General features: G+C 40.2%; 1 protein-coding gene across 1 annotated transcript; it reads right to left on the reverse strand.

Moving 5' to 3' along the window:
* Nucleotides 1-19: 19 nt before the first annotated feature.
* Nucleotides 20-13,061, reverse strand: LOC144534902 (serine/threonine-protein phosphatase PP1-beta catalytic subunit-like). The gene is made up of 8 exons (XM_078277013.1): nt 12,975-13,061; nt 8,067-8,198; nt 2,271-2,501; nt 2,059-2,163; nt 1,794-1,865; nt 1,085-1,236; nt 470-604; nt 20-351 (listed from the first exon to the last, which is right to left on the reverse strand). Exons 1-8 carry the CDS (start codon nt 13,024-13,026, stop codon nt 247-249), a joined length of 984 nt encoding a protein of 327 aa, XP_078133139.1. The 5' UTR covers nt 13,027-13,061; the 3' UTR covers nt 20-246.
* Between the last annotated feature and the right edge of the window lie 363 nt (nt 13,062-13,424).

The raw sequence follows: 13,424 nt of genomic DNA on the forward strand, positions 1-13,424 counted from the left end.
GGCAACAAAAAAAATAAAACAGATTGGTCACAGCAAATTTATGTACACATACACATTAAGAAAAGAGCTATCAGTAGAGTTGGGGAGGGGGTGAATGGAGGAGAAAGAGGGGAAAGATTTGGGCAATTAGATAAGCCCTGTATCTTCTTCACTATACAGGGGAGTTACAGGGGTTGCCGTAATGGCAGACCAAGGACGGACAGGGTGAGAAGGGGGGGGGGGAAGAAGAGAGCCACGGCTTCACGTTCACCTCTTCTTGGGGGCTTGGGTGGTGCGGGGTGGGGTGACAGGCCGACCAGAATTTACACCACCATACTGATACTTGGCCTTCTTCTCTGAGGGCTTTAGGATCTTTGAATAACGAAACACAAACACAGAGACACACAGAGAGAAGATGCATGTGTGAGCGTTTTCGAGATAACGTTATCAAAAGCATAAATGTACATGTGTCCCTATCATTTTAGACTACCTGGAATGAGCACATGAGGGATTCATCAACACTCATCATGCCGCCTGCATTGTCAAACTCCCCGCAGTAGTTTGGAGCAGAGAAAAGTGTGACCAGTTGGCGTTTGGCAAAAAACTCGTATCCATCCTCCACAACCTGTTAGAAGACACATGACATTATCCCACCGCCTGCAACGATCAATACCAAGAAACAGATCTTCAACCACCTACACCTGAATCAATATGAAATGCTAAATGCAGAGCCAAAACAGCTAATGTATCACAGAAAGGTTTTACATTCCAATGTTGATAATCAATTGATTTTAGTCATCTATCAATTAAATATACCTGATGCCAGGTAACATGTATAGATAATAACGGAGAGCTAAATGAAGTTATAATTAATGGGGGATAAAAAGACATACACTGCTGCACAAGGTCTATTAATGTTGTTTAGCTCTTGTGTCTGTGTCTTTGAATCAGCCACAGTAATTACTTGTGCCGAAGACACACAAACTAATTGAGGGGCCAACCAATCTTAAATCTCCTAAAAATAAAAGATCAATTTGCTTGCCATGCACTTCCTGCAATCCCCCTCCACATCCTGGCTCTATACATTCATTCCCTTCATAATTACCTGGTGGGCTCTGCAGATTAGGTCCAGGTCGTGGCGGTTTAAGAACTTGCTGACCACGTCTGCTCCGAAAGTGAAGGAGACCCCGCGGTCATTCTCTCCCCAACCTTGTACATCCTTATCTGGGTCTGACCACAACAGGTCACACAGCAGGCCTGAGACACACATGGAGAGAAGAAGATTAAAGAGTTAAAGGGAGAGCATAGACAGGCAGCAGGGGCACAAATGTGCTAAAGATCCAGCTGACTTTGCTGATGCATCACAAAAGATCTACCAATGTAATAATCATTCATTTGGGAAAACATGTACGAGTATGAGCATGTGCTTAAAGGTGCTGTTGGTAGGATTGCGAAGATCCAGGACTTAGCCAAAAAAATTGAACATCGACAACTTCTCAGTCCCTCCCCCCTTTCCGCTAAAGCCCAAAACGGTCTCCTACGCCCCTCCCCCCACAAAGGAGAATTAATGCGTGTGCATGAGCAGTGATTGACACGCAGTTAGACACCCCTCCGGCCATGATTGGTGCATCTGAACAGGGAGATGTGGATTTTTGCAAATTCCAGAAGCGCCAGATTTTTTTCAAATTACCTGCTTCAAGTAGTTCTACTCAAACATAGGGTCAGTTTAAGCAAATATAACAGAAAGTTAGTTTTATAAGTCTTACCTACTGCACCTTTAAGTACAAGTACGTGCAGACACACAAATAAAGTACCTGTGTCAGGCACGTCTGTTGGCCTCATGATCCTGCGAATCTGCTCCATTGACTGCAAATCAGGCGATAGCCCTAAAATAGAAAATAAAGAGGTGACTTTTCTTTGAAATTACCACAATTATATTTCGAAACCAGGGCATCAAAAAGTTCCGGTTTACATTTAGGACAAGGGAAGAAAATACATGCCAACATTTCTCTTCCAATTTCGTTGTATTCATTGTCATGTAATGACAATGAAGGCTGCTTACCTCATCTTATCTCTTACCTCCATGGCAGCAGAAGATCTTCTCATCAATGATAGCAGCAATGGGGAGGCAGTTAAAGCAGTCAGTGAAGGTCTTCCACAACTTAATGTTGAACCTGCGCTTGCCTGGTGGAGCACACACACAATATAATATAATAATAAAACTAAACTATATGAGTGCTTCAGGGCTGTTCGTGAGTATGTGTGTGCAGGGGGAGTTAACTTCAACTCACACTCATCGTAGAAGCCGTAGATGCGGTTGATGGAAGCACACTCATGGTTGCCCCTGAGCAGGAAAAAGTTCTCTGGGTATTTGATCTTGTAGGCCAACAGAAGGCAGATGGTTTCCAGGGACTGTTTCCCTCTGTCCACGTAGTCGCCCAGGAAAAGGTAGTTTGCTTCTGGAGGGAAACCACCGTACTCAAACAGCCTCAGTAGATCTGTGTATTGCCCATGGATATCACCTAAAAAAGGGGGCAGGAGGCAAGGGTGTTAGTTTGACCATTTACTGTGCAGTCACGAGGACAGGGTGCTTAATAGTGCTGGGACGATATGCTCTTGTTCCGATTCGATTCTTTCACGATACACGGGTGCCAGTTCGATTTGTATTGCGATTCGATAGTATTGAGTACTGCGATTTTCTTTTCCTTCTTTACCAAAAACAAAAGTTGAATAATACACTTCTAGAGACAGTATATCATGAGCCATTTCTAAAAATTGCACATCACATGTCAGTCTAACATTTATTTCATTTGTAAAGAAATACATAACATCTATTTTTTGCATTTGTTTTGCTGGAAACCGATATGATGTAGTCGCCGTCGACGGTACCGTATAAAAAGACAATATTTAAGTGAATAATTGGTAAAAAACAAATCTTTGAAAAAAATATAGATTCTAGGGAAAAGATTTGATTTTAAAAATTGTCGCAACCCTAGTGCTTAAAATACATTGATTACAGAAAAAAAAACATTAAAGCAATAAAGAAATAAAGAAAGTGGAGTGAAAGGGAAGAGATGATCAAAAACAGTGGTGATGAAGTTTGTGGAGAAAATGATAAGACGTAGAAATCTTGAAAACATGCTACAATACCATTAAAGCAAATGCAGGACTTAAGCCAAAAACGTTTTCTACCTCCAAACCACATATTCACATATATACAGATGCCAACTCCTATTTCTCTGAATCCATTTTGATTTTCAGAACACAGCCAGACATGTAGTTTAGTGGGGATATATGACTGGGCCTATCTATGCTTTAGTGGGACTACAGCAGCAAGCATACACACCTAAAATGAGCCATTATAACTTCCACCAGATCAAGGCCATGGCCCATGGGAAATGAGCTACAGCAGGAGAGAATGCTGACAACCCAGGTTAAATCACAAAAACACGCATACACATATCCACACCAACTGACTTTAATTTTAACAACTCTCCAAGGATTCAGGGTCAAACGTGTCTCTTTTTGATATCAGTCATGTGCTGGAGCAGCTCTTACCAAAGCACAGGATCTCTGCAGGGGAGCCCCACTTCATCACCTAGCCAAGACCTGCTTCCTTTTATATCCTCTCGCACCAATTTAAGAGCTGCTCTAATTTAGGCTAAGTTCTTCAGACACAGATGACTGTAGAGAGCATTACAGAAAGACTAGGACAATAATAACAGGCTTTATTGTGACCAAAACGGAAAGTAAATTCATGTGCCACACTCTTTTTATGGCAATGTTTCATTACAAGATGGCACCAAATACAAATTAAAATGAAATAAGAGGCCTTGTTAAGCTGTGCAGATGTTTGGCCTTGAGATTAAAATGACCACCACAATTTACAACTTCATATCATGAGAATGGCTGGCATGATTTGTTTCTATTTTATGGTGCCCGTCAGGGATCTAGGCACCAAAACCCAAACCATGCCTGGCATCTAACCTATATGGCAGCAGGCCCAGACTTATTTTTGCCTGTGTTTTAGGATGGCATGCAAAAAAACACTTTTTCCCGTGCATATGAATGATTAAAGGAAGAGTTCTGATGTTTGAAGTCTAGCTTTGTCTTAAACTCAGTGCTCATGTTGTGCTTAGCCGGTTGGTTTGTGTTTCACCATCAATCATTTTCTTTCCCCTTGACACACAGCCCCAGCTTGCCCGAGTTCTGATGCAAGTACTGGTAATGTTAACAACTTCACAATCCTTTACATTAAAGGGATACTTCACAAATTAGCATTAAGCTTTGTATCAGTAGAAACACAGTAGTATTTCCGAATGACCGTGCTTCCCTCCCTCATGTCCCCCTGAGACTAGATTTCTCTGCATTGTGGGTCTGAAAAAAAGCCTCCGATGACGCAAAAATCGTCATCGGAGGCATTTTTGCCCAGAAGCTATGGACTACAGCCAGCTAGTTCCGCATGTTTTCAACCCTCCCACAGGGGGTGGGACTGTCACTACCCGATGCGAGCCGATGTGAGCCGAGTGTCAGCCATCTTGAAGCTTCGCTAAACAGGCTCTCGTCTTTTCAGCAGCAAACTTTTACAACAATTATGTGCATTCAAACAACTGCACGTGTACCACCGGGATACATTGGTACAGCCTGCGGTGTCGCTCGATGCCACTAGCCGGGTAAGGGGACATCCAAAGCGGTGAAACGCGGAACGAGGGCAGGAGTATGAGCTAGGTGGAAAGCTAACGCTAGCCGGCCACTTGTCCCATCAATCCTGCTTGCAAGTGTCCGCTCATTAGACAACAAACTGGACTACATCCAACTTCAACGAAACTCCTAACGCGAAAAAAACACAAATTACCACAACTTTCATACAATACTGATGTTATTTAACTTTTTTTTTTTTTTTAAATCATTCATATTAATTAGAACCATTTCCACATTTTCCTACAACTTCACCCTTTTCTTACACATTTAAGCCAGGAATTTAGTGTAGCGACAGCTTTTCAGAAAACCTCACTTTTGTTTCATACATTATTGGTATTATAGAACATTTCAATGAAACTCATACTAATTAAAACTTGATTAACTAACTTATTATTAACTAAATGATTATGAATTATTCTCACTACTTTACCTTCGTCTTACGCATTTAAGCCAGCAATCCAGTTTAGCTTTAGCAATTTAGCTTTTCAGCATTAACACGCATTTTCTGCAGGAAAAGCATTTTCTAGTTTCAATGTTAGTCTGCCACAATAGCTGAAAATGAGTCATATCTTTATTTTTATTTTTTTTGTCTATGAGCATTCATAACAGTGTAAGGGGGCTTTCACATCTGCCTCATTTAGTTTGGTTGAATCGCGCTAGAGTTGTTTTTCCCCTTGGTGTGGTTCATTTGGGCAGGTGTGAATGCAGCAATAGCACTCGGATGCGCACCAAAAGCAGACCAAATGAGCGTACCGAGACCACCACCTCTGTATGCTTTCACAAACTCTGGACTGGAGCGTTTTGTTTGTGGTGAGAACGTGATCCGACCCAATGCTGGATGAACTGCGCATTTTTTGAAAAGGAACCAAAACATGAAACATGAACTGAAAAATGCTACAATTATAATTTTTGCCCTTGGTCCAGACCAAATGAATTGAACTACAGATTTGAAAGCATCCTAAATCTGCTAACAGATCTGAAGACTGACAATCTGTAAACTACAAACACAAGCCTATATAAAAACATGAAAATAATGATTTTGACAAACAGATTTTTTTTTTGTCGTGGCAGGCTGAAGGCAACACATACTGAAAAACAGAGTAAATACAGAGGAAAAAGTAAATACAGAGGACAACATGCAGAGAACAATAAATCTTGCTTGTGGTTGCACCAAAACAGAAATGGACACGAGGCATAACCAATTAGCTTGGCTCATTTATGTTGCAGTTTACTCAGAAAAGGAAATGAAATGCAGGAAGGAAGCCACATTTAGATAAAATGGTAAACACAGAGACATGGCAACATAGACTGTAATCTCTTCAGAGACAGTTGGAGGTGAGTGAACTTTGTAAGAGCAGGTTTAACTTCAGCTGAGTTGTAGCTCTATAGTAAAAACTGGATAAACTACCTCCATTTGATTGGCTTTGAAAATGTATGCCTCCAGAAAGGCACCTCAGGTTAGCTCTACTATCCTAACTATCCTCAACTCCACACACTAAGAGTTGCTGCATGACTGAATGGGAATTTTGTTCACCAAGACTGGCTTTCTATGGGCTTTTCTATTTGTCTTTGCTGTTCTAGATGGAGTGACACTTGCATTAAAATCATATTCAAATAACAAAAGATCCACTTTACACATAAAGAAAAATGGCAAGAAACAAAAAAATATATAAAAAAAAAAATACTACATAAAAAAATAATACATCCAATCTCCTCATGAATACTTACTTAAAAATAGACAATAACAACACTTACTCAGAGTCTCGATATAACAACGTGGAATGTAAAATATTTACACAAATTACTTCAGTGTGAGAAATGAACACAGGCTGCCTTGGATATTCTACTAAAATGTAGCTAAAGGAGTTCCATTTATTCATCTAATATATCATTAACTTTAAAATGAGAGACTTCTTGATAGGGTTGCACGATATTGATCAAATGTGATACTGCGATAATTAGCATGAATATTGCGATATCGATATTCATTTCAATATTCCTAAACATATATAAAAACACAAAAGTTATGGGAAAATGCATCAAAATAGATTAATAGAACATCAAAACAATAGGTTTTACACATACAAATGCAAACCTACACATAAACACTACACACATAGCATGCATGCTTGTGGTCTTTCTACAGCCAATTTAACACAAAGGATGGGATTATTATCGCCCGTGTCACTGCACAAGAAACAACATTGTAGTAAAGAAATCCAATTTTCTATTATTCTGTTTAAATAAATGCCAAACAGTGTCAAAGCTGATGGTTTGGGCAAAAATATGCCATTGGCATTACAGTTACCATGTGAGGGAGAGAGTAAGTGCAGAACCTGATCCATGTGGCCCTAGTAAAAAATTAAAGGCATTCACTGTTTGGTTTTTATATTCAGTGCTGGTGCTCTGAAAGGCTGTCGTCACAGCCATGGGTTAAAGGCAAGTAATTAGTCTGGCGATAGAGGTTTAAAAACAAAGAAAGTAAAGGAGCAACAAAGGAACCCCACACAGTGACTAATAACACCACCTTAAACTCATGCATATTTTAGAGTAATGTGTCAGGGTTAGGTCTATATGGATAAAGGCAGACATATGGATAACATCATTCTCTCAACACTCAATTTGACGAGGAACAATATAAATTGGACTTCATCAAATCAGCTTGAAATACAAATGCTGCCATCTGAGGTTGACACAGTATTAGGCCTACACAACAACAAACTCAAAGTCAATGCGTGTGGGAGGAAACTGCTATGAGGAGTGTGTAGGCCTGAGCCTATATGTGAGCTTGTGTACTGTATTAAGGAATGGCACATATATATTAGACAGTTCTGAGTTGTTTGCAGTTGCCGCGCTACACTGGAGCGAAGAGATAAAGCATGTGGGAGTGTGCCGACAGAGATGTGCAGAAGCCAGCTAGAGATAGTGATAGTGGTAGCATTTCAACTGCTGAGAGGGAGTTCACCTGCGAATGTGCACTGCTTTGCTCCCCTTCGGTCTGTCCATATTAAGTGTGTAAGACAGCGATACACAAACTATACATTTGCAATTCCCATATATGTATCCTTCAATAACATACACAGGGGAGTCAAGTCGAGAGTGTAACAGTGACTTAATAAATGACCCAGGCTGAGCTGAGGCAGTGTTTTTCGGCCTGGTTACCTAAGTAAACCTTTCAGTTCAGACGTGCTTTAGAGGAAATGTCACAGTAGTGTTAAGGCTCTGAGACACCAACCTGACGGCCGACCGTCGGCAGAAATGGCAGTCGGACTGATCAGTCGGCTCCCGTCTCTCAAAAAAGAGCCTCGGAACACACCAAAGCAACGCCGACTTGAGCGTACATTCTGCGCGTGCGCGAGACGTAATACGAAATGTACAATACTGACCACAGATCTTCAGGGGTGCCTCAAGCTCCAGAAGGATGGGCTGGCTGAGGAAGATCTCCCTGGATTTGATGCAGAGGCCCCGGACCTCTGCCTCTGTCATCTGGACTATCTTCCCTGGGCGACATCCCCGTACTGGAGAGGAGAGAAAAGACACTGTCAGTGCTATCAACATCTGTTAGCATCATTGTCAGTGTTAACGCAACAGCAGCCACAACCCCCAGCACCACAAACTTCGTCAGTACACTACAGTAACGTTTCACCTCAGGAGAGTAAAAAAAAAAAAAAAAACACTTACAGGAGAATCACAGCTGATGAGCTGTGAGCGTAATGGTTCTGTAACTTATAGTTGCTTAGTCTCAGCCACACTTAAGAAACCCAGTGCTTAGACTACGAGAGCAGCCTGCATCTTCAGCCCTGGTGTGGGCTTCTTGGCTGTGTAGTTGCACTGTTAGCTTAAGCCTACTTTCTGCCGTTTGGCCACAGCTTTGGGAGCAGATTTATATTACAACGATGAAAAGAGGAGTGAGAATTGCAAACGTTAGCTACAGTCAGCAGTTGAAATAATCAGAGGTATGAAAAGTGAGATTATACATGAAAACAGCTTCCTTGCTATGGTATCTTGTGGCTTGCATAAGACTCAAGTTAAGTTCCATTTAGTTTTAAAAGCCTGCATTTCATTTAATATCTGGACAGCCTGGTTAGTGCAGTGTTTGATAATTGTGCTGTGTCACTATATTACTATAGGAAGTTGGAATTGGACGGTACCTTGTGGCTTGTGTAAGACTCAAGTTATTCTAAGTTCCATCTAGTTTCAAAAGTCTGCATTTTATATATTTGTGTTGTTTGGTTTAAGATTTGATTGATTGATTAAGACTGTACTGCTTGTTTTTGAAGCCTTGAATGGTCAGGCTCTGGTCTATATCTGTGATGTGCTAACTTAAGCCTGATTGCTGCTTGAGATCCTCTGGCTGTCAGGAGGATGTCAGGCAGGCAAAATCAGTATCCTCTTTTTGGAACTCAATTTTATATCACCCCTTTTTTTCTTAACTGATTAAATTCTTTTATATTTTTGGGGATTTTCTTTACTTTTATTATTTGTTTTTACTGTAAAGCACTTTGTAACTTTGTTTTAAAAGGTGCTACATACAATTATTATTGTTATCATTATTATAGTGATGATAACAGTAACTACCTGTGCTCCGTCACTATATTAACATAGTAAATAGTTACTGGACGGCACTTAAAGATGAACCATTGACGATGGAAACAAAAGTGATGAAAGAAATCCATGTCTGAAGAATAATGTAATAACTAACCATTTTGGTATGCTGCCTTCAAGCTAGACGCCCACTAAATATTCCAATAAAGTATAGCTGAGCCTAGTGAAACAAATGTGCGTTAGTTAGAGAGGAAGTTTGAGAGGAACACTTTTTTCTATTTGCCTTTTTGTTTGGATGACAAATTATAGACTGACCAAACAAGGAGCACTTCAAAATGGAGTAACTGATGTATTGGTGAGCAATTCCCTAGGCTTAGAGCTAGAGATGTTCCGATACCGATATCAGTATTGGCTCCGATACTGCCTAAAACGCTGGTATCGGGAAGTACTGGAGTTTATGCACCGATCCTATACCACGTAATAAAGCCCTAAAGAAAAAATACGTTAAAGTAGTTTATTTATGTTCTTTTTCCGTTATGACCGACTGTCAAAGTGCAGAATAAAAGAAAGTTCTGTGGCATTCATGTTCCACAAAGAGTTTAACCTGAGCCAGACCGACAAAGATAGAAATCATATCACATCCATACAGGGATAGTATACAGTTGTTAAAACATAATAAAATATATGACACACTGGTATCGGATCGGTACTCGGTATCGGCCGATACGAAAGTTCAGGTATCGGAATCGGGAAGCAAAAAATGGTAACGGACCATCTCTACTTAGAGCATGCATTTTTGTGCATACATAACGCATATGTCTACACATGCTACTTACACACATTACTCATACTCCCTCACTGTCAACGTCTCATTAGTAATGTAATCCAAACAAATCTGAGATAAGGGAGAGAACCAGAGGAATATGGATTCTCACAGATGGTGAATCTGAGTGCCAAAAACTATTCTAGGGCTCCATCAACCTTAATAAAGTGTTGCTTTACATCATCTTTATCATCCATCTACTGTATCTGCAGTGCTTCATACCCATGTGCCCCACATGGTGTGAAGCATAATATTACAGAATTAGGGGTCTTCACTCAACGGCCAGGCCTCATTAAAGCTCAGTGAATTAAGCTCGGATGCTTAGCCTGCCCAGCTTTAACACTGAACCTTTTACTGTTTGCACTTCTGCAGCCTGGTACTTAAAAAAAAAAAAAAAGATTACGTTCTTAAGAACATTGAGGGGCAAAGGCTAAAATAAAGCAATGACAAGGATTTGCAACCATCATAAACCAAAATCACCGTTTGTGTCTGTGTGCTTGTACGAGAGTCCGGAGAAAGCGGCCCAGTGTTTCATAAGTTTTAATTCCAATGAATAAGCACTCTCAGTGCCATTTGGCTGTTCCGCAAGACCGAATTTTCTCAGACAGCAAAACATACAAGAAGCTATTATGTGATGTTGAGATGCAAAATAAGGGCTCAAGAGCTTTCAAATGATTAGTCTCTTGTTATGGTAAGTCTGTGCTGAACATCAGAAATATCAACAAAAATATATGTGTATGTATTTAAGACCAAAACTGGTTTTGTTACAGCTTCAAATTATAATGTGTTCATTAAAAACAGACAGATTCGAAAGAATAGAACACTTGCTTTATCAAAACAGGCACACAAACCTATAGCTGGATACTGGGAAAATAGGAACCTGGATTAATGAAAGGTACAAGCCCATTTGAAAGCCTGGCTTTGGTTAAAGGGTGCATTTTCTTGGCTAGTACCAGTAAACATTAAGCATAAGTTTTTTTGTTTTCAGTCTAAAGACCTGATCCAGAGTAATTTAGAAAACAAAATCCCCCACCCCTGTTATAGTCACCAAGAAGCTGAGTTCCACATTGGCAGTGGCATTTTACTAAGTAGACATTTCTTATCTACAGTACAATCAAAAAGGATGCAATTCATAATGGGCATTTATCATAATCATTAAATGTGTGTGATTCTAACTCTTGAGCGTGCTCACACTATTAATGACAAAGCTGAATTATTATGTAAGAAGCCAATGAAACAATAACATCCAATCAATTAGTCATGTGTAGTGACTTGTTTTAAGAGCATGAAAATAAAAAACAAATCGCCATCTTGCGCCAACAAGATCACGGCAAAACTGACCACTTACGACCAACGCCAAGTCCAACTTATATTCGAAATATGAGCAACACAATCAACAAGTCACTGCAGTCCAAGCTGAGAAACAAGGAAACACAGTGTGTGAAGGATCAACAAGCCTTCCAGCTGAGAAAAAAAAAAAAGAGTTCCACGAGTAGAAAACAGAGAAGTTGATAACAGGTTGTGAAGCAGTGATATTATTTATTTTTAATTCATTTCACCATTTGGTAGGAATGCCAACATAAAAATGAAATTGCAAGAAACACAAGGCAGCTGCAGTGTAATGGCATGTTCCAGCAGTTACTATAAATAACAAATCTTAGCATTTCAATGCTGGCATGCTGGTGTCTCATCCCTCCAACAGAGTCACAGATACTGGTGGAAAGTATGCCAAGGACAGCTGAATTTGCCTTAGTGGTCTGGTCTGACTCAAAGGATATATCACAGGGGAACAGAAAACTCCCTGCCTTCTCTTGAGCAGGTGGCCAACACAAAAGGATTTTTGCACATCACTCTCTCTGCCAAAACCTGGTCTTAAAACACAACACAAAATTCCCTTTATTTACCAAGTACGAAAGCAGGCACGTTGCAATGGCAATTTGTGTTTTGCCACCTGTACCAATACTAACACAGATGCAGGCATATGGCATTTAAAGGGAATGTGTGGTCATGGGCCTAATGTGCATGAGTGCACTGAATCACAGCAACCTGCCTACTGAAAACACACCTACAAACCCAGAGAGGAGTGAGACACAAAAGTTAAAATGACTTCACAAAAAGAAAACTAACTCACAACTCAAATTAGTCCAGGTATCCAGATATTGAATGTCCTTATCACGACACCAAAGTCTATGGTGTAGTGATAAGGACATTCAATATCAGATGAAAGGGTGGTCTTTGGGTGGTTTTTATTTATGTGGGCCTATTTCTATAGATTTAACCAATCCGTCAACATATTCCCCATTTTCAATAATGTGACATAAATAGATAATGAACAGTAGCTATATCATAACGACAACTTAGAGCACCGTGGGCACCGGGGCAAAACGTAACCGTGTCAAGGGCAGGGGCGCTGCCAAAATCGGTGGTCATGCCTTTGATTGACACATTAAAAAAAAACGTAACATACTTAATATTAATGTCCGTAATAGACACAACCGTCAGAGCCATGATAGATGATTCTGGGATGTATTTTGGGATGCACAGGACGAACGTCCCAGCCCTTCCTTCTAGATACATACCAGCCGTAACGTACATCAATTGGACAATAAATGAGCCAGAACACAGCAAAAAAAAAAAAAACATCAGGCACAAAGTCTAATTACATACTAAAGTAAAGACCACGACACAATAAAGTTACTTGGCAAGAGTAACGTAACAAATACTGCGAAAATTGAGAAATGTAGGCGTTCACCGCTGACAGTGTTTATAAACACGGCCAGCTAACGGTTAGCCAGAGCTAGCCGGGGGTAACATCGTTTCAATTTCCTGCGTTTTGTGGTAGTTCCAGAATACAAATCAGACCAGGCTTAATGAACATAAACAGATAACCTCGTGTAACATTAGAGACTGTATTGAAATTGTTCACCTTCCAGGAGCCGAGAGATGAGGCTGTCCACGTTCAATTCACCCTCCGCCATCTTCAAACTGATGTGGTAGTGTTGGCCGGTTTGATTCCCCCTAAAGACACCAGGAGGCGCTGTTGTCAAGAAAACAGTAACTGTCGATGATAATCAGAGAAGTAGTGAACCGTGAGTAAATCACTTTACCACCTTTATTTGAATTAAAATGAGTTTATTCGTGACTTTTGGCTGAGAACCATGCTTTATATGTTTTGCTTAATAACATCCAACTAGTCTCACCATCCAACATACACGTTATTAGTTTAAACTGATCTAAAAATAAGCAGTGGTGGGAGAATTATTCAGATTTCTATTTTTTTTAAGATTATTTTAGGCCTTTATTATAGAGGATAGCGGAAGATGTGAAATGGTAGAGAGAGGGGGAATGACATGCAGCAAAGGGCCGCAGGTTATAG

This window comes from Sander vitreus, chromosome 20 (assembly GCF_031162955.1).
Source record: "Sander vitreus isolate 19-12246 chromosome 20, sanVit1, whole genome shotgun sequence".
Lineage (NCBI taxonomy): Eukaryota > Metazoa > Chordata > Actinopteri > Perciformes > Percidae > Sander > Sander vitreus.